The following is a 21,553-nucleotide window of genomic DNA, read 5'->3' as shown; positions in this document are numbered from 1 at the left end:
TTTGTCCTTTGCTTAATATGAATTGATTTCTTTTTTATTTTCATTATACATTGTTTTAAATTTCTTTTAATGTATTGAAAAGTTTCAAACAAAAATTTATTATAGTAAAATCCTTCCCCCTGCCCCAAAACCAGGGGGAGCAAAACCACACATTTAAACTCCAAAATGGGAAGAATGGGCGCCGTCAATAGGGCGAATGTTCCTGGCGCCCAAAGTTCCCGGTGCCCAAAATGCTCGGCGTCCAAAGTTCCCGGCGCCCAAAGTGCTCGCACTCAAAGTTCTCGGCGCCCAAAGTTTCTAGACCTCAAAATGATAACGCTACCCATGGCTCAAAAAAGTAGGGGACACTTGCCCCCTATGATCCCCCCCCCCCGTAATTTATTCCTATTCCGGGAACATTGGGTCTAATGTGCTCGGTGCCCAAAATGCTCGGCGCAAAAAGTTACCGGCGCCCAAAGTGTCGGCGTCCAAAGTTTCCTTGCACCCAAAAGTGGTCGGCGCTCAAAATGCTCAGCGCCCAATCTTCCTAGACCGAAAAAGGAAGTCACAAAGGCATCATTCTCCAAAGATCGCCTGAAAATGGGATGTTAAGATCTCGTTTTGGAAAATTTTAACAAGCCCAAGAGCCATGCCACTCTAGTAGCCAAGAAACATCGGTTGTCGTTTCCGTCAGGCTGAGGTTTCGTCGGTACGTGTTTCCGAGCACACCCTTATTAGGGTGGTGGGCAGGGAGGTGGTGGGATCGAAACGGCGGGAAAAATCGCAAACGAATCTTGTTTTGGTTACGTTTTATTGAACACGTGGTTAAAACAAATTAATAGTTTCCCTGGGAATCAAGTATTTATCGAATTATTTTCGAACATTTTTTCAAATATATTTCTGTATGCAAAAGGTTTAGGATTGGCAAATTAATCTGTCTCGCTGGCTTCCTTAATTATTTTCTCTTCTAACGAGTGCTTCACTATTGTTTTAATATATCCATTTAATTAAAGTATGATTTAATGTTTCACATGTAGTGTTTAGTTTTGTATTTCATGAAATATGTTACTGATTTCATTAACTTGCTCTCGAAACTGTTGTTAGGAAGAGAAGAGCTATGTTATCTTCGTTGTAAGCTTTATCTGGTGATTAGAGCAGAGACAGAAAAATATCATCCGATCTAGAATTGAGATTTTTCGACTGACGTAATTTCCTTATCGTTTCATAGATAAAGTATCTTCAAGAACTTACAGATTAAGTGTCTTCAAGAGCTTCCACTCGGAAAAATTTCAGCATCCCTACCAGACTTATTGCTTCTATTAGGAAATCATTTAAGGTATTTTATTCATCTTGAGAATTTTTAAGAAAATGGGGTTTTAACCTCTACGTCAGTTTTGGTATTAGTTGAAAGTTTTTATGTCTGTTTTATTTTTTTTAAAAAAGTATTGTTTTATTTTTTTATTTTGATTCTTTTTTGTCACTTCTTAGGTGGTAAATCATACCTTATACAGATAATGGATTTGTTGAACCAGAACTTAGATGAAACTGATCCAGAACTATTCAATATCATTAAAAATGAAAAGTCACGGCAAATGACAGGTTTAGAAATGATAGCATCGGAAAATTTTACAAGCCGTAGTGTGCTTCAGGCTTTGAGCACTTGCCTGCATAACAAGTACTCTGAAGGGTATCCTGGTCAAAGGTATAAATTAAAAAATATATTCATTATTTAAATATGTTGGGATTAAAACTGCAGTTTAATTTTGTTTTGGTAATGATCAGGATTGCCTGATGCGACATCAGAGGTGGTTTTTTGCGACCAGACCTCTGGAGATATTGTCTATTTTTGCAAATTTTGGTGTAAAACTCAGCAAATGTGTTATGCAGTATTCATAGATGACTTGTATGGGGGGGGGGGGGGACAACTGCCCCTCACTTCCAAGAATAGAACTTTGAAATGGAAGGGGAAAGTGTACGGCAGTCTTGCAAAATATAGACGAACGCTGCGAACGGCGTTTGCAGAAAATTTTTGGCTCTGCAGAATTTTTTTTTTCAAACTGCTAACATTAATTTAAAAAAAAAAAAAGATTTTTTTTTTTTTTAAATTTATTTAAGGGAATTCTTGAGAAAATACCAGAGTTTATATCTGTTAAAGCCTTTCTCCAAAAGCCTTTTAAAGCACACGTGTAAAAAAATTAAATGATTTAAAGCACATTTTTTTGTCTCTTTCATATTTGAACATAAATTTAATTTTTAATTCAAGGGTGAGCTAGGCAAAATAATTATTTGCAGAAAATTTTCTGGTTAGGATTTGTGTTCGCAGAAAGCTTTTCGTTTTATCTAAGTCTGGTGTACGGTTGCCATTCGTCTCGATTTTTGATGCCATACTTCACATTTTTAGAATTTATGAAATCAGTAATATTAAGTACCAGTAATATAGCCCAATTTTGCAAAAAAAGAGCTTCAAGGGGCTTTGTCCCCCACCCCAACACTTCTTTTGACCCCTCTCCCCCCCAATTTTTTGGTGCACCTGCCACCTATGACTGTATTGCATTTTTTAAAAACATCATGCTTACTTGATGTCTTTTCTAGGCGTGTTGCATGCTTGCATTTTATTCATTTGGAGTTTCGTTTGGTATTTGAGCATTTCAATCCTCCCAAAATTTAAGTTATTTTCCTATTTTGGTCTTTTAACTGTTAATCATCATATTTTTTATGTGTTCATCTTAATCTTTTAAAAATATTCTATTGTATTTTTAGTTGAGATAGAACAAAGCTTCGACCATTCCATCGGAGCTTTGGTCTGGCCGAATCATGAGCTGTGATTCGGCTGCTTCGGCTTGAAACAATTTATCTTACGAATTTTCTTTTACAGACTGTCTTTTAAATTCAAATTTGTACCTTATGATAAAGCATAACAAAAATGTACATTTAATATTAATATTTCAAATTCTGATGGAACACAAAACAGGCAACATATTAATGAAAAAGAGAGAAAAAAAAATGCCAAACCAACCTGGTCACTGCAGGCATTTAATAATGAATAACTATATGAGCATTGCATAAAAATGTTTTGTCGTTTTTTTAAATAGCATTGTTTATTTAAAAATGTTTCAGATATTATGGTGGCAATGAACACATAGATGAAGTTGAACGTCTGTGCCAGAAAAGGGCTTTAGACACTTATGGATTGACTTCAGACAAGTGGGGTGTCAATGTTCAGCCGTATTCTGGATCGCCTGCTAACTTTGCTGTGTATACTGCTTTGGTAGAACCTCATGGACGCATCATGGGTCTCGATTTACCCGATGGAGGACACCTGACACATGGCTATTTTACGGAAAAGAAGAAAATATCGGCCACTTCAATATTTTTCGAGTCCATGCCTTATAAAATTGACCCTAAAACGGGCCTCATTGATTATGATCAGTTGCAAAAAACAGCAAAGCTTTTCAAACCAAAGGTTATTATTGCAGGTATGTCTCAATTTAATTTCCTTGGTGGGAAGTAAAATTTCTCGATCGAACCACAGGGTTATATTCTTCTCATTTCTCTTTACTAGTTTTTGAGTGATATTATAATTTTGCCTAACTTAGTAAAAAATGAAAAAAAAAAAAAAAAAAATCATAAAATTCCAATAGGAATCTTATAATTTGATATTATGTTATTTTTAATTTAGTTGTATTTTCATATTTTCAGCATGAATATTAAACACAATAACAAAATTCTTAAAGCAGTGTCTGGTATAAATTACAGTTAAACTCTTAAGGGTACGTCCACCGTTACTCTTGTGACCATCAGAGAAAACTTGTGTGGTTATTTCCAATTATTATGTCACATTATACATTTAGGTTAAAATTCAGGATTATTTCAGAAAGTCATGTGTGTTTTGCTTAAAAAAACATATTTGAATTATAATTTAAGAAATTTTGCTTCCCTTGGGAGAAGATTAAACATTTGTTACTCTTGTGACCAATGGAAAAGGCAAATTTCAAATTTTAAGTTTGAGCTACAAGTCCTGTGAATTGTACAGGAATAATAGATTGAAATTCAGAGATTTACCAAAGGTATTATTGCTCTTGAAAAGGATAGTAGCAAAAAAGTTATCTGATTACAAGTTAACATATTGCACTTGCTTTTGTAAAAAACAGAGTGTTACTCTTGTGATGTTACTCTTGTGACAATTTGTCCAAAATAGTATTTCTGGACAAATGTAACATTTGATACACTTTTAAGACACTAAATTGATACTTAGATACATTTATTTTCATATAATAGAACTTTTAAACATTTATTACATTTTAAGGCATGGAAAATTTAATAAATAATAAAACAATTATATTCTATAAAATCCTCGAGAGTTGATTAAGGTGGGAGCATCAGCGTTAGCTATAATTTGTTTTTTTTTTTGTACCAAATACTGTGCTCATCAGGCTCAAACTTGAAAACTCCTTTTATTTTTGTTGGGACCAAACACTTAACCTGGTATTCTTCATTCAAAACAGCAGTTATCATGCCATAAAAACATGCACCATCATATGTTAAAGATACCCATTGACCACATTGCAGCTTCTCATTCTTTGCTTCTGAGCTAAGTAAAACCTCACTGTCATCATCAGTATTGTCACTTTTTTCATCAATGTTTTCGGTATTAAATCTATATTTTATGAATGAGTGATGTTGCGGATAGGGCTTGTAGTGGATTGCATCGCGCCTTGCTTCAACAAAATGTATTTTTTGCGTGCCTTTCACACTTTTTACTTTTTCCCATTGAGGTGACACACGTTCTTTGGCTGTTTCGATTTCTTCGTTTGAAATGTGGATAACATTGACTCTTGTTTTTCCATCAACGATTTTTGTGAAGTCTGCAGCATTTCTTACAATTCCTTTTTTAGCACGTACTTCACCCCAAACGTATCTTTTAACAACAGCACCAATTCCATCAACAGCTCCTTTTCCATGCGCTGTTGAAAAGAATGTCCAACTAAGTTTGTTCAAATTGTAATCTGATTTAATCAAAGACATGTTAGAAAAATTGTATTTTTGTTTGAATTGTGCTGCACAACCATCAGAAAAAATGCTTACATTTTTTACAGATGCGTTTCCTTTAAGGTGGTCTTCTAAAATTTTGCGAAGAAATGCATTTACAGAAAATCTATCATGTGTTATGTTATCAGAAACAATAGCATACGATTTCACTTGGCCACTTTCACACCATATGACTGCTGTAAAAACAGTAACTTGCGGATTTGACCAGTGTGCAGACTGGATCTCATCTTGATAAAGGCAGGTATAGTTTTCTGCAAAATCTACTTGCAACACAATACTTTCAGTATTTGTGTTGCTCTTTGCATACTGAAAATATGCCTGAGTTGAGGATTGAGTGAATAAATGAAGCAGAAAAGGGTACAATTGCTTTCTCAAATCATGTAAAGCATTAATGATGGTTTCAGTTACTTTTATCTTCTCAAAACGTCCAGCAATGCTTTTCCACTGAAAATAACTAATACGCTGTTCTTCATTTTGGATATCTACTTCTTCAAAAAGTATTTTTATATTATCTTCGCAAATCACACATTCAGAGTTCATACACTCAAATGAAGATGTATCACAACAAATAAAATCTATTAAATCCTTAGGTGATCCTACATTAAAGGTGGGCAATACCTCTGCTATTGCTTTGTAAATTTCTTCGAAATTTTCATGGTATCGACAAATACAGATGTTCTGGGGAATGCCTCTATATGGTTTTACAAAACTAGGTCTCATTGCTGCAAATGATGATTTCCCAATCTTAATGTCAGGAAATGTGTCTTTAAATATTTGGAAAGCTTCACTTATTGTGAATAATAAATACCGCCTAGGATTTATGGCATTGTTTTGATTCTTCTTACGCCGTACTAATGCAGCTTTAGCTGAAGGATCAACTCTACTTATATCATCTCGAAGATAAAAATCGGTTACTAATTTATGCGCTGTGCTAGTTAAACAAACATTAGCTTTAGGAACTGGGGTGGTTTTTAGAATTACACCAGATTTTTGAGCTAAATTTGTAATGACAGAAAGCTTCTTAGTAGGCGATCTTGGAAGTTTTCTTTCTATACGCTTCATCATTCTCCCTAAAGCTTGCGGAGTTAAAGATTTCTTTGTTTCATTACCATGTCTGACTTTTGCTAATTCTCTACTTTTTCTTTTCCTAAGCTTCGCCTTTTCTCTTGCCAAAGCCTTTTCAGATTCTGATATCAATCCTTTCACTTTATCATAATATGTTTTGTTTTGCTTCTTTCTCATCTTCAAATATTCTTTTTTCATTTTTGTGCCTTTGCCTCCATAATTTCTGACGCTCTGCTGCATTTTTTCTCTTATTGTGAGCTATTTCCTCCATTGCAAACAGACTTCTTGTTGAAACCAAAATGAAATTTTAAGTAATGGTAACACTAAGAAGAAAGCAAACACCATGTGCATATTAAACTAAAAATGAATAAGTTGAGCTGTTTCACTAAACCTGATATTTCATACATTCCAAATAAAACACAATTAGAAAGTATATGAAAATATATACTAATAGCATAATTAAAAGTATAATGTGTTTGAAGAATTGATCCACTGATGAAGTATAATTAAGAATTAATCACCTTGATTAAGTGTCTAATTAAATACTTCAGAATTATTCTGATCAGAAAGATAACTACTCAACTTGAAGGATTGTTGTTTATTTTTATTTTGATCTTATTTATTTGATTTCATTTTAGTATTACTTAGAAGTCAACCTACTGAGAACAAAATGTTATTCTTGTGACAGTAAAATGTTACTCTTGTGACATCACCCCAGAGCTTAATCTATGGATTAAAAAAATGAAATATTTAGTGTAAAATGTGTCTGATATTAACAAATCAGAAAATATGAAGTTTGAAGTGAAAATTTTAAAAAGTTTTTTCAAAATTAAAGCTTTGATATGTTTTTGTTACTCTTGTGACATGCATGTATTGACTACTAATTAAGCACTTGAAATTAGCTATTAATTAATAATAAAAATGTTTTAACTACATACATATGATAAATAAGATTATACTCTATTAAATTAAATGCAAAGTATCTATTTTTTTTTGAAAAAAGGGAGATCCTTAGTCAGTTTTACAAAATCAACATTTTAAGCCTTAGTGGAAATAAAATTGAGTGATCTTAATTCCCATTAAATTTTCATTGTATATTTATCTATGTGGAAATTTAAGTTACATTTTCAGTAACATCAATTTCTGAGGATTAAAATGGTGTATAACACTTGAGGTTTCATGAAAAAAAAAATTTGTGAAAAAAGTTCAATTGCTGTGGACGTACCCTTAATACAACCACAGTTAATACAAAATCGTGGCTAAAACAAACAATTTGTTAATTAAGTTTGGTTTACTATTTAATTACATAAAACATGTCACAGATATTACGTAGATCAAAATGAAAGTTTCAGTTAAGACAAACAAAACTTCTGATCTCTTACTGGAAAGAAAAATGCGATTGAGTGCTACAATTTACTTTTTCAGCAATTTTGTGTTGCTATAGAAAGTTCCCCATGTATTCCTTAATCCTGTAAGTAACTTCCGACCCTTTTCTTTTAGTCGTCAAGTAATGACAGCTAGTCTAACTTTTTGGGGCTCAATGCAGAGGCGTGCGCACGGAGGTCACCAGGGGTACCGCAGAACCTCCACTAGCTCAAAAAAAAAAAAAAAATTGACGAGGTTAAAAGTCCAGAGCACCATAATGTTTTGCTGTGGCTGACTAACTTCTCCGAACCAGCTTCTACATCACACACACACACACACCCAGCTTTCATGTTTTGCGTTCATGCAGCAGTGTTTCATGAAATGTTTTCATGAAACGGTGCTGCAGAGAGGAAGAACTAATGTTTCGCGAAATCAAGTCAGTTTCTAAATTTGAATGGGGGGGGGGGGGGGAGCTCTTTCTGACACCCTTCAAATGAATTTTTACCCTCTTTTTACATGAAAGAATTTCAAAACATTTTAACACTTTGTGAAAACATCAAGGAATATCACGCTTTTCATGAAAGAAAAATAAAGGTGCTCAGTGGCATACCTATGGGGTCTAAAGCGTCTTCAATGAACTTAAAGGATAGCATCCTCCCTCCATACCGTTTCATAGAAATTCGTTATTGAAAATAGCATTAGCAATTCATTACGGCATTATTAGAACCTAATCGTAAGTAAAATATTCACGCAAAAGTAGGGGGATTCGGGATTTCTCCATTAGGAAAGACTTGAAATTGTAAGTCTCGGGAGGGGAGAGATTCGGGTTTCCTTCGGGGTATAGTTCGAGAAACGTAGTTTTAGACGATTTCAGGTAATGTTAGAGAGGAGAGATTCAAAGCCCTCTCTGAAAACTTTTCAAAATTGGAACTCCAGAAATTCTATTTTAGCCAACCTTCGATAAAGTTAGGAGAGGAGATTTCGGAGACTCACTCGGAACATTTTCGAACTACAGTAGACCCTCATTTTACGCGTGGGTTATGTTCCACAGAAATGCTGCGCAAATTGAGACCTAATACTAGTGTTAAAATAGGGATTTGGTTCCGTAGATAACAAAATACTTCATTCTAGTGATGATTAATCCTCATATAAAGCCGATGATCAAGTAACTTGCGTGTTTCAACAATGCCACGTCATGATAATTAGATGATATGTTTTGGTAATGTTTAACATGCAAGGAAAGGATTTATCGTGACAAGGCTGAACTCGATCCGGTAACTTAACTGTTTTACTGGTAAGACTTTCATTTTAGGAAAATAAAGAAACCAAAATAATTAACGCTATCTACTGGAGTTAAGGGTTCATCCACTGGTGTCATCGTTAAAATTTCAACTATCAAAATATCACCAAACAGGGAATTGATTCGTTCAAATGTAGAAACACTTTTCACCCGTTACACCATGACGGGCGATTTTCTAGTTATATAATAAGCTTAATGTGTACTCATATCGACTTTTATGCACAACATGCATGAAGAAAACGTAAATTAATTTCATGTTCTGTTTATAAAGAGGAGCTGGCTATGATAATCTTTTGGCAGTCATTAAGAATTTTTCTCTATAATTCTTTACAGAGCATTAATGCATCCATGATCACTTGCGTCATTTCCATGATAGAATCTTCCTTCACTAACAAATCAGAAAAATCATTTCTATTGTCTAGGGATGGCTCAAAATTTTCAGTATGAACGTTTTTGTTTGTGCGTTACTGACGTCTGTACCCTCGTTGATTTTGTCCTCCTTTGTCACTCCTAAAAGCTGTTCTTCCAGTGAGTTCTGAACTGTATGATGTTATTAACTTTACTTCTGGAAAACGCTCTGGAACCAATCGCATAAATTGTCTCCAGTGGCCAAGCACGCCAAAATGCAGTTGATTACGCGTAATCTGCAATCTTTAGGAGTTTGGATTTTGAAAGAGGAAAATTTTATCTGTTTGCATTGCCGCATCCGCGTAAAACCGAAACTCATCCGCGTAAAATAAAATAAAGGTGTCAAATCTTAAACCGCATAAAATGAACTTGCGTAAAATGAGGGTCTACTGTAAAAGTCAAAATCTAAGATGATCTTGAATGAACGAGAAATCTTTTAAACTTTTTGCTTTAAAAACGCAGGTTTAGTCTTATCTTTTGTAATATTTCTGGGGAGAGTTGGCTCTTCTTTTAATTTGTAATATATGTTGTACAGTATTTGAATAACGCTTCAAAGATATTTCTTTTCTCATTGAGCATTAAAATGCTCCCCCCCCCTCCCTTTTTTAAAAACGAGGGATTATTGGGTGTGAAAAATCGTTCCTCACCACTCCCAATTACGTCACTACAATGTAAAAGTGTTAAGCAGACCCAGGAGATGAGATGCGCCATGCATGCAAAAATTCTTCTTTTTTTGGGGGGGGGGGGGGTTGGGGGGCATAAGTGAGTGTTTTATTTTTTTCTTCTAGCTCTATTGTAACCAATTTTCTTCAAATAAAAAGAAAAAAAAATCATTAAAGTAATCCTCATAACATTTTTTCGAAATAAACAAATTAAATTTTGAGAAAGAAAAGAAATTAGGAAAAAAAACTAAGCTTTTTTTTTTCGTCATCTAAGGGGAAAATTTTCAGCTTTTCTGCATTGCTACTTCAAACAATTTTAATTATTTTGAAAATATTGCTATTTAAGCTTGGTTTTAAATGAAGCAAGTAACCTGGAATTTTCTAAAAAATAACCTGGAAAAATCAGGGAATTTGTTTTAACTACAAGTGTATGAACCCTGGTTTAAGAATGAAGTTTGTATCCTTCTTAAATAGCACGTATTTTAGAAAGTAATTGAATGACACACATTGAAAATGTTTCCAATTTCATTTTTGTAGCCACCTGCTACTGTTTAAAAGCCTATGGTGATTGATAAATCTATTTGCATTTAGGATTAATGTTTTTAATTTTCTTTAATTAGGTATCAGTTGCTACCCAAGAAATCTTGACTATAAAAGGTTTCGAGAAATTGCAGACGAAAATGGGGCGTACTTAATGGCAGACATGGCGCATGTGAGTGGGCTTGTAGCTGCAAGACTTGTTCCAGATCCTTTTGAATATTGTGATGTTGTCACCACTACCACACATAAAACTTTGAGAGGGCCTAGAGCAGGTGTTATTTTTTACAGAAAAGGTAAGGAGTGGGAATTCGTTTCACTGAAATTGTCAATGTTTGTAAATGATAGTAAACTACATGCTTAATATTGACTAAGATGTGGTAAATATCATATAAAAATTTCATGTTACAAAAGTTAGATGTGCACTGAAAAGATGTATTGAAATTTTATAAATAAGAAAACAATCTAGATATTTAAATCTTAGAGCTATGCTGTTCCTTTTAAAAGATAATGGACTTATTTTTTTTCTCCTTCTGTTTGTAAAAAATATTTCATTTACAGGTATTCGCTCCGTGACAAAATCAGGAGAAATCGCTTATGATTTAGAAGACAAAATTAATCAAGCAGTTTTCCCTGGTCTCCAAGGTGGACCACATAACAATGCAATAGCAGGTAACCAAATCATTAGTTTTTTTTTTTTTTTCATTTTTAAAGGATTCCATACTTTATGTCTGATATCTATTTCAAACTCAGAATGAAACTAAGTATGCATGAGCCTGTATGAAATGTCAATTATCCTTAAGGGAAACAGGCGAAGCAGGTGCAGAAAAACAGGTGAGGCAGTTTAAATGGGCATTAATTGTTTATCATGAAACAATTTATGCCATATCTCATATTCAAGAATAGAAAGCATTTTGACATTGTTTCCCATTCAGTAAATCTTTTAATCAACCATCAATCACATAATGGTATGATCTGTAGCTTTCTTTGGTTTTAACCAGTATGCTTGAAAAGTCGTAAAATTCCATCCGTATTTCCATTCAGAAATGCTTTACTTACTTGTTATTTCATTTTTCTAATGGTTGATGATGTGTATAAACGTGTATATATATATATCTTGAGTCCATGTCGGGGACGGATACAAGGGAGGGGCGATGGGGGCGATAGCCCCTCCCTTGAGGGACCTTAACCCCATATTTTTTTCGAATTAAGGTCCTAAAACGAAAGTGAAGGCCATCTTTGATAAGACGTTAAGGAAATAATCGGGTTCAAATCTCCCTCTCGGAAACCTTTTGGAAACTGAAGTTCCAAAAAGCGCAATTTTAGACGACTTTCAATGATACTAGGAGGAAGGGGTTTCAAAAAGTCCGCCGGAAATATAACGAAACGGAATTTCTAAAACGCAATTTTGGAATACCTTTATCAACAGAAAACTTGGCTAAATCTCTATATTTTAGTCGTTTTTAATGAAAATGATGTCTCTGCCACCCCCTTTTCAGCAGGTGTAAATCAGATAACGTATTAAGAGGTCAAGTAAAAAAACAATCGCCCCTTCCTTGAAAAATTTCTGGATTCGCCCTTGTTCCATGTCCATGAAATGTCCAGCAAAGTTGTGCAAAAAAATGAGTTTTAAAAGGAATGGGGTGAGGAGAGGCTGTATGCTGAAGAATTATCATTCGGTGTATTATTCAAAGCAAGTTTTCTACAGATTTGATGTCATTGAAAGAGCTACGAAAGTTGGATGGGAAAAAAAGTTCAGTCACCGTTCTTGTAAATTTTCCTAATAACAAAATGTCGACTATAATGAAGTTTCTGAAGCATTAATTGTTGTATAGTACCTGATTTATCATGAATTTCACTTTGCATCAGAATTTTTTTCATAAGTTTTTGAGTACAGAGACTATTTTCAGTGTTCTCTCACAGAATCAAGTCAATGTTAATTATGAAGCTTTGTGATTTCTTAAATTTTATGAGATTTTTTCAATCATTCAATTATCAAATCGATGTTCAGTTTTCCTTTCCTTATACATGCATCAAGTACATTTGTTTCCATTTTCTTTAACAGGTATTGCTACTGCACTCAAACAGGCACAAAGCCCAGCATTTAAGAAATATCAAGAACAAGTTATCTTGAATGCAAAAACACTTGCAAAAGCTTTGCAGGAGAGACAATATACATGTGTTACAGGTAAATATTAAAGTACAAAATGTATTTTTATAGCACTTGGTGCTTATATGCTTCATGGCTGTCAACCTTTCCCGATTTTAATGTATATCTTTCACCTTTTTCTGCATAGAAGATAAAATGTCCTTAGTTCTCTTGTTTAAGTTTTTAACAATGCAAAAAATAGGGAGAAAAAAGGCAAAGCGCTTTACAATTTTGCCAACAAAATAGTAAGACAGGGTTCGTACGAGTCATGGAAATCCTGGAAAGTCATGGAAAAAAGTAAACAAATTTCAGACCTGGAAAAGTTATGGAAAATTAATATTTTCATTAAAAGTCATGGAAATTAATTTAAAGTCATCAAAAAATGTCTTGGGAAGTAAGAAAATAACAATAGCTAAAAGAGCGCTAGAAATATTGAGTGATTTAGTAATATTGCATGTAAATTGAACAATCTCAAAAAACAAGTCCGAGTTTTGGAATCCAATTTCATCTGCTTCTGTAACAGCCCGCTCGCTTATTTTCGTAACGTTATTTTACTACTGAAGCATCACTAATTTTGAATTCACCATCATTTTCAGCACTTCTTATATTTTATATTCTATAGTAGTAGACATGCACATTCTTAATTTTGCCATGCCGCCCCAAAAAGTGCAATTAAATTGCATCCAAGTTCTTTTCAACTAGTTGTAAAAAATTAATTATTAATTTCATCGGAGTTTATCTCAATACGTTGAAGGCTTTAGAAATTGGAGACTTTAGTCAGGGCAACAGAACATGGAAATAGGGGAATTATAATATTCTAAAACAGTGATGCCCAATGTACATAAAACTGATTCTTGTGGCCAGCTGAAATATCTGGTTTAGAAAAATGAATTTACTGAAAAACGTTGGCTTTACTTTAATGAACAAATATACGGTCAAGTTACATACAGTGGCTCCCAAAAGTGTTCGTACACCTTGAAATTTTGTAGTAAAACCAAAATAACGCAAAACTGAATTCGAATATGAAGTCCAATTTTTTTTCACACCATTCCTATGCCATTGTGAATAAAACCCAGTAGTGTTTTTTGGAATATTGCCAGATTTTATTTTTGAAATTTGTCAAAAAACGAAGAGACAGAGAAAAAATACGCCACAAAAGTCATCGTACACTGAAATAGTTTCGAATAAATTCATAATTAAAATTATCATATGTGGTTTTTTTTTATTATTTTTGCATTGTAATGATACTGTAAAGTCATTTGACTTTATATTTTTGTGTTTTTATTCCCTAATATTCTGCTTATTATTTTAAAATGGCAGGTATGCGTAAAAAAACAACAAACACGATTCGAAATTTGGTTTTTTTCCCTCACAGTAGCCGTAAATTGATTTGAAATGTCTCGAAATTGGTTAATTTATACCATTCTATAGTGAAGGGCTTGATAAAATGCTTTAAAGACAAGAATTGGATCGAAAACAAGGTAAGAAATGGTCAACTGGCAAAGTTAACAAAGCGTGATCGGAGGTTTACAGTTAAAAAAAAAATGAAAAATACACATTTCAGAACTGAAAAAGTTTCTACAGAATTGAATGAAACATTTTACGTTTAATTTTTACCTAAAATTGTTCGAAAAGTTCTCGGATTAGCTAGATTAAATGGGACCTCTTCCCGCAGAAATTTTCTTGTTCGTGCGAAAAACAGTAAGCTTACACTTTCCGTCGTAAAATCAATGTTAAATAAGCTCAATACGTTTTGGAACAACGTCTTATTTATAGACGAAAATAAATTCAACATTTTGGGTTAAATTGTTTGTATAATTGTAAATGAAAGAAAAAAAGAGGAATTTAATCTTAAGAACTTAGTTGGATCGGTCAATCAGAACGGTGAAGATGTTCTTGTGTGAGGGTGCATCTCAGCATCAGGACTTGGAAATTTGGAATTTTTTGATGAAATAATGAATTATGCTGTTCATTTAAATATCTTAAAAAGCAATTTAAAACTATTACCCCAAAATTTGGTAATCGGAAACAACTTTGTTTTTTATCAAGATAACGATAAGAAGCACACGTTCGCGTTTGGTGCCTCAAAATTTGTCCTTAAGCTTGGAAATATCTCCTCAATCGCTAGATTTAAACTTAATGGAACATATTTGGAGATATCTGGTGGCTAGATTACGAAAATACACCATTGAAACGAAAAGCGAACTAGAAACAGTAAGACTCGTAGTGCGGCTGAACACTTACTCAGAAATTGCACAAAAAAAGAAAGAAAGAAACAATGAAATCTATTCCCAGACGTTTAAATGCTGTTGTTGTTATTGCATGATATCCCACTAAATAATAACTTAGTAAAAAGTTAGATTATTTACTAATTTTTGACATTTTTTCAAAGTGTACAAAGACTTTTGTGAGAAAATTTCCGTAACTTTTTGGTTTTTGATTTTTAAAAATTAAGTTTTAATGTTTTATTAAAAATTTTTGTGTAGTTTTGTTAAAAATAGATCATAGATCTTATAATAAAATACCTATTCCGAAATATTAATTCTAACCAATGGATAAGGGCCTATTTCATTGAAAGTCGTAGGTGTACGAACACTTTTGGGAGCCACTGTAGGTGATTTGTGCACTATTGACACCAAAGGGGCAATGTTTTTATGAAGTGAATTTATTATTGGAAATTTAGTAATGATGGCTCGTTCAATTTTTTCCCCCCAATATTACTATTCTGCCTTATTTATTAAATATTTATTAGACATTTAAACATCACAGTGTATTACATTTCACTATATTTTTACTTTACTTGAATTTATATGCTAAAGACAAACAAGAATAATTTATTAGTTTCTGCAATGTGCACTGATATTTTTTTTATTCACAAGTAAGTGCTCATAAGTGGCATTCACTCGAAAGTTTTTCTAAAGCCCATTTCCAAAAATTGAGAAGTTTGACATTAAATGGTACTTTACAGTTGATTTTGTGCATCAAAGGTCAATTAGAAATTAATAATTAAGGTAACAAAATAATGAAGATTGGTGGTCACCTTTTACAATGAGTCACGTTAAATGAAAAGAAAAAAGAAAAATGGAATAGAACTTCTGTTTGCAAAAGGAAGAGGGCGCCATTAGCTTGGCCCACAGTTTTTCTGGGGAGAATCTCCGACTGACCCACCGGGGGGTAGAGGGAAGAAGAGCAGGTTGGAGTTGTTAGTTGAAATTTTGGAGAGGAAGGAGAAAGAGCGACGGACGAGATTTCCGAGGCTGAGATCTGGAAACGGCAAGGGTTGAGAAGTCCCGTGATGATCGATTTGATATATGGACATAATGTTCAATGATGCTGACCAGTGCCGTAAAAAACGAATGTTTCCACTCTCCTAATCGCCACTAATTCCATTGTTATCCCGGACTCTGAACAACAGGAGATGATTCCCGAGGACTCACGATTCATATAAAGGGGCCCCTAGCTGCAGTAATATGCGGTTCCTCGTGACGAACTAAGTTATTTTACGGACATTTCTTTGGTGACCATATCCCAAGTTTTTCTTTGTGTTTTTAAGATTAATAGTAATTAACAGTGTATGTCAATTGAAATAAGTTAATTAAAATTTTTATATAATTTTAATGAGTTGCGCTTCATGAGTATGCTGTAAATCCTTTTGGAGTGTCCGATAAGTTAATAAATTCCTTCAATTCAAAGAGAATAATTCAATCCGTATAGTACTATACTCTTCGTGTAATAAGGTCATGAAAATTTTTATGAAGTCTTGGAAAAGTCATGGAATTTTTTCATCCAAATTGAGTATGAACCCTGGTAAGAGCCGAGGAGAAACCTCTTCTCCCTCTTCCGAAAATCGATGGTTTTGAATGATGCTCTCATACTTGCTTTGTCAATGTAATGATAGTAATATCAAATCGGAAAATTGACTCTTTGGAAATGCAAGACTGATATCTTCAGCACCATGCTAAACGTGAAAATTAGAACTTTTCAAGAGAGCATAAATATTTTTTTTCCACCTGAAGCATTTGGTTATTTTCAATATTTTAATTTTTATCAATAACTTTTAAGTGTAAAACTATCGTTTGAAGCAGTTATAGCCAGTAGGTTTGTTATAGGCAGTTATTACCATCGTATCCTTTTTGAGTACTACAGCAAACCATTTCGTTTGAAACTGTAATGAACTGTATTTGCAATGTAAAATAAGTTAACTCCTTGCAAGCTTTCCCCCTTTGTTTTTCCATGGAGATGACTGTTACAAAATTGATCTTTTTTACTGACAAAAAAGTTATTCATTTTGCACCTCTGGCACACATGTAGATAAGATTGCTCACATGTGGCTTTAGTTATAATGGTTTTTGAATTATGGGAGTGGTATTACATAAAGTTTTCAAACATAATTTTTATCTTAAACAAATCTTTTAAAATGTTTACAGGTGGCACAGACAACCATATTGTCTGGTTAGATTTACGTCCGTTAGGGTTGAATGGATCAAGAGCAGAAAAAGTTTTGGAAGACATTTGCATTGCTTGTAATAAAAAATACTGTCCCTGGAGATAAGAGTGCTCTGAATCCAGGAGGCATCCGCCTAGGCACTCCTGCTCTCACAACACGAGGTCTGAAAGAGAAAGACATTGAAAAAGTGGCCGAATTCATTCACAGAGGTAAGTGGAGATTTAAAAAAAGTATGGCTTTTTAAAATGTGTGTCCTAGATATTTGGGTTTGGTATATTTCTAACATATTTGAGACCATTTCAATCCTTTTTATTGCATACTAGCTGCCTACGGCGACCAGCTGGTCCGCCTTTTTGCACCAGGATTGCTGCCTTCGGTGGCTGCTTAGACAATTTAGCGACGCTATTAATCAATGTTTTTCTCTATATATCAATATTATCATTCGCCTTTTTACGCCAATGTTGCCGCCTTTGGCGGCTGCTTAACTAAATTTTGTCGCGGTATCGGTCAATCTCTATCTATCTATATCATTAGTAGTTTAAATAAAATATCTTCTTCTCCAGTTCCATCGTTTGGAATATTTTTAAAGGAGGTGGAGGGGAGACACAAACGGTGTACTTCATGCAAAATTTGTCAAAAAATAACAAAAAGCACTTCCACTTTTATGTGAAAGCATTGTTTTTTCAAAGTCATGGTGTGTGTGTGGGGGGGGGAGAGGGGCATTGACACCCCGTTGAAGTTCCTTAAATGACGGGCAGGTCTCTTTCTTGCTGTCCATCTACTATATCGACCTCTATATTTGTCTATCTATCTATCTATACGATCTATGCATATCTACCTCTGACCAGTAATTAACAATCTTTTTATTTATGAAAGTATTAATTCGAAAAAAACATTTTTTTTCCACTCAATCTCTATCTCTGTATCTACCTAACCTAACCGCCAATCCGTAACAGAAACAAAGATCGTGCAAAAAACAGCGAGCTTTATTTATTTAATTAAAATTGCCCGCAAAAAAAAATGCTCTATGTTCCCCCGTAGTGTGCAAAAAGTAGTGCTTGCAAAAAGATAAAAAAACTATTTAAAAAAAAAAGGTGAAGAGAAGGCAAACGATTTCAGTTGGATCACGTGATGCGTTAAGTTGGGAATTCAGCCGGCAAACAAACAGCTCGCGTTGTGTTCTGTATTAAAAAAATTGTAAAAAAAAAAAAACTATTGTGTATTTTTAGAAACTTTTTTCTTCTGAAGGGGGCGGAATGTTTTTACTATTACCAACTAAAATTTTAGAATTGTGGGTTCAATACACTTCACAGGATGGGTTTCGAAAAAACTAAACTCAGAAAAAAATGTAAAATAAAGGTTTTTTCAAAAATCTATAAAAAAATACAAAAATTACTCTTTCTTCAAAATTTTTTCATTCATCATATTTAAAATTAAATTTCCTGCACTATAGTACATAAAATATCCGTCTCGCGCAATTGGTTCGGGGTCTGTTAGGTTAAAAGTACTAAAAAGTGCTAAAAATAACATAAAACATTAAGTAACTTTTTTCTAATTAAAATTTCGAAAATCGAAGCCCGAGGTGCACATCTTCGGCAAAAACTACACCTGTACACCAAATTTCATCTTTCTAGGCATTACCGTTTCCCTGAAATGCACGCCACAAACACACACACACCTTATTTTATTATGTGTATAGATGACTGGCCTTTAAAACCATCATGTTTCTAAATAATTAACCAAAGCTAAGTATATGTAGTGAAAGTATGGGAAACTGCATAGTCTTTACAAACAAACTTTCTAGATGAGCATTGAGCACCTTAAATATTTAAGGTTGCTAAAAAGTATTGGATGTTATTAAACTACAAGCAATTAAAAAACAGTATTTAAATGTTAATACAGTTGCACCCATGCTCATTCATAGTAAAGTTGTCTGTAGCAAAATTATGGCTGTTACATAGTAGTTGCAGTTCTCCCTCACATTTTACTGTTTATTATTTAACTTTTTATAACAAAATTATGTTGATGACAAAATTTTTATTTCGTCCCTTTAGCTGTGCTATAAATGGGAGTAACTCTATTTCAGAACAGAATCGACAGTTACCAAAAACTGCTATCACACCACAAAAACTAATATTTTCAAAAAGTGCATTCAAAAAACAAAACAAAACAAAATCCATTCTCAAATAAGAGTGAAAATTATACATTTGTGCTTTAAAAATGAATTGTTCATTGTTATCAGTATAAGTAAGTTGGATATATAGGGGTTGTTGTAAATGTTTTGTTATGTTAATATAAATAAAGAAATTGCAATGAGGTTTTTTTCCCCCCAGGTCTTCAGTTAGCACTAGACGTAAAATCTAGGAGCGGACCAATGTTGAAAGATTTTAAGGCTAAACTTGCAGAAGATCCTGAATTCCAAAACAGAATAACAGAACTCAGAACTGAAATTCAGAACTTTGCTTCTTTATTTCCTCTTCCTGGATTTGATGATTATTAGACCCAATAAGAGATATTTGTGAGTTTTTAACAATAAAAATTGTTTTAACGAATGCAAAGCCTGTCCAACATGGAAATACATTTTTTAATATCATTTTTAACACATATTATTGGGACCACCAGTGAGGTTAACAAATTCAATTGATTTTCAATTTTATTTGTAAAAAACAAAAAGCAAAATGTTACTTCTGTATGTACGATATATATGTTAATATTTGTTCCCATTTTAAAGCAACTCATTTTAAAAGATGGCAAGGAAATATTTTGTGCTTAATGTTGTTCCCTGTAAAATAGAATTTGTTTTATATATTTTGATAAATGAAGAAGTTTGATTCTTGGCTATTTTCTTGATGCAATAAAATTATTTTTTTAACAAATAATTTTTCTTGCTTTTTCTTTCATGAAAGACATACCTGGGAATGATTTTTTAAAATTTATCTCATAGAACAATTTTTGTTTTCTATGAGTTAGTGCTTTTTGGTTTTGTAAAGATTTAAACAATTGTTGTGGCATTGTTAAAATATCCAGTTTGAGAAAGTTATGGAACATGTAAAATTGTATTAAAAAGAAACACAAGAATAATGGAATAATATGTTTGTTTTACAATACATTTACTGTCTGCTTGAAAATAAGAAAACCCTACTGGCATTTGTGCTTACATGAGTAAGCCAATTTTGTAAGGATTCACATTGAAGTGATAAAAGTCATGGGATACCTCTTAATATCATAGTGAACTTATTTTTGCCTGGACAACCTCAGCAGCTTGACATATCATGGGAACTCCACTGCTGAAATATTGAGCTGTTCTGCCTCTATAAACACTAATAATTGGAAAAGCATTACGAAAGTGTAGAATTTTGTGCCTGAACTGACCTTTTAATTATGTCGCATTAGTGTTCAAAGAAAGAGAATCGAAAATCAACATGAGGAACTATTTTCTCTAAATCTGTCTAAATTATTGCATATGCTGATGAAATTAACAATAGCAAGAACTCCTAATATCCTCAAGCAGGCGTTACTGAATCTGGAAAGAGCGGTCAGGAAAATGAACCTCTCAATGCATCAAAGTAAAACTAAGTGCATGCAATTTATGACACACGCAGATACTTTCAAGTAACCAGCCCTGCTTAATCAAATGTCTTCGGTTCTAAGAAATATTATTAGATTATGTAGGAAAATATTCCTTACCTTTACAAAGTCATAATCATTAAGACTGTGCAATCAACCTCTGAAAAGTGCAAATAAAGCACTTTAAATAATTTCAACCGTTCTAGAGTCTTTGAAAATTATTTGAAAAAAAGTTTTTGAAATTCCTTGAAAAGTTGTTCAATTTTGTCTCTTACCAAAAAAATAAAGTATGAATTGTCCAAATGGCCAGAATATTACTCTTTCGTTTTTATTTTCTGAATTTCTACACCATTTCTTTTAAACCATTTTGTACAATTTTTATACTGTAGGGCATTTGATGAAAAAATGGGGGGGGGGGGGGGGGGGGATGTTAGAGAAGTGATCAAAAACAAACTACACTAAAAGCCGACATGAGCAAATGAAGATGTGCTTCTCTTTTCCCCTCTCCCGTTTTACCTCTCTGTGGATTAATGTCAACGATTTGTCGAGCAAGCAATTTTTATTCTGATTGATCTTGACTTGCAAAAGAATGCATAGCTTTTAAAAGAATTTGTTTGCCTATTTTTCTTCATATTTTTTTAGTCTCAATTACCCCATATAAGGTCTCAAAATATATTTTTATACCTATTTTTGAAAACAATTTACTGGGGGAGAAACCCCCGGACCTCCTGAAATTATGGATGTTCTACATCCAACTTAAAGGGACCCTCTTCTGTTAACCTTATCACTAAAAAGTGAATAAAAATATAATAAGAAATTAAAATAAAAATAACAGCCCAACAGTAGAATCATTAAAAATCAAGACCAAAAACACCTTTTATGTTAAATATTTTTATGCGTGGATGTGTGTCTATATGTATATATGTGTGTGTTTTAGGGCAATGTGCAAATCCAGGTCCCTCCAGGGAAAAAGTTCTGGACACGGCCTTGCAGTTTATGGACAGCTATTACTTCAAGAAAGGTGT

General features: G+C 33.3%; 1 protein-coding gene across 1 annotated transcript; it reads left to right on the top strand.

Moving 5' to 3' along the window:
- Positions 1 to 1,186: 1,186 nt before the first annotated feature.
- On the top strand, positions 1,187 to 19,808 carry LOC129227349 (serine hydroxymethyltransferase-like). The gene is given in 9 exon segments (XM_054861892.1): positions 1,187 to 1,315; positions 1,468 to 1,681; positions 3,097 to 3,455; positions 10,449 to 10,661; positions 10,927 to 11,037; positions 12,431 to 12,553; positions 16,942 to 17,042; positions 17,044 to 17,170; positions 19,295 to 19,808. Coding segments are annotated over 8 exon segments (1,389 nt in total). The 5' UTR covers positions 1,187 to 1,315; positions 1,468 to 1,493; the 3' UTR covers positions 19,462 to 19,808.
- Positions 19,809 to 21,553: the final 1,745 nt, after the last annotated feature.

Source organism: Uloborus diversus, chromosome 8, assembly GCF_026930045.1.
Source record: "Uloborus diversus isolate 005 chromosome 8, Udiv.v.3.1, whole genome shotgun sequence".
Classification (NCBI taxonomy): Eukaryota; Metazoa; Arthropoda; class Arachnida; order Araneae; family Uloboridae; genus Uloborus; species Uloborus diversus.
Note: the sequence above shows the minus strand (reverse complement) of the source record. Positions and strands in the feature narration are given on the sequence as shown.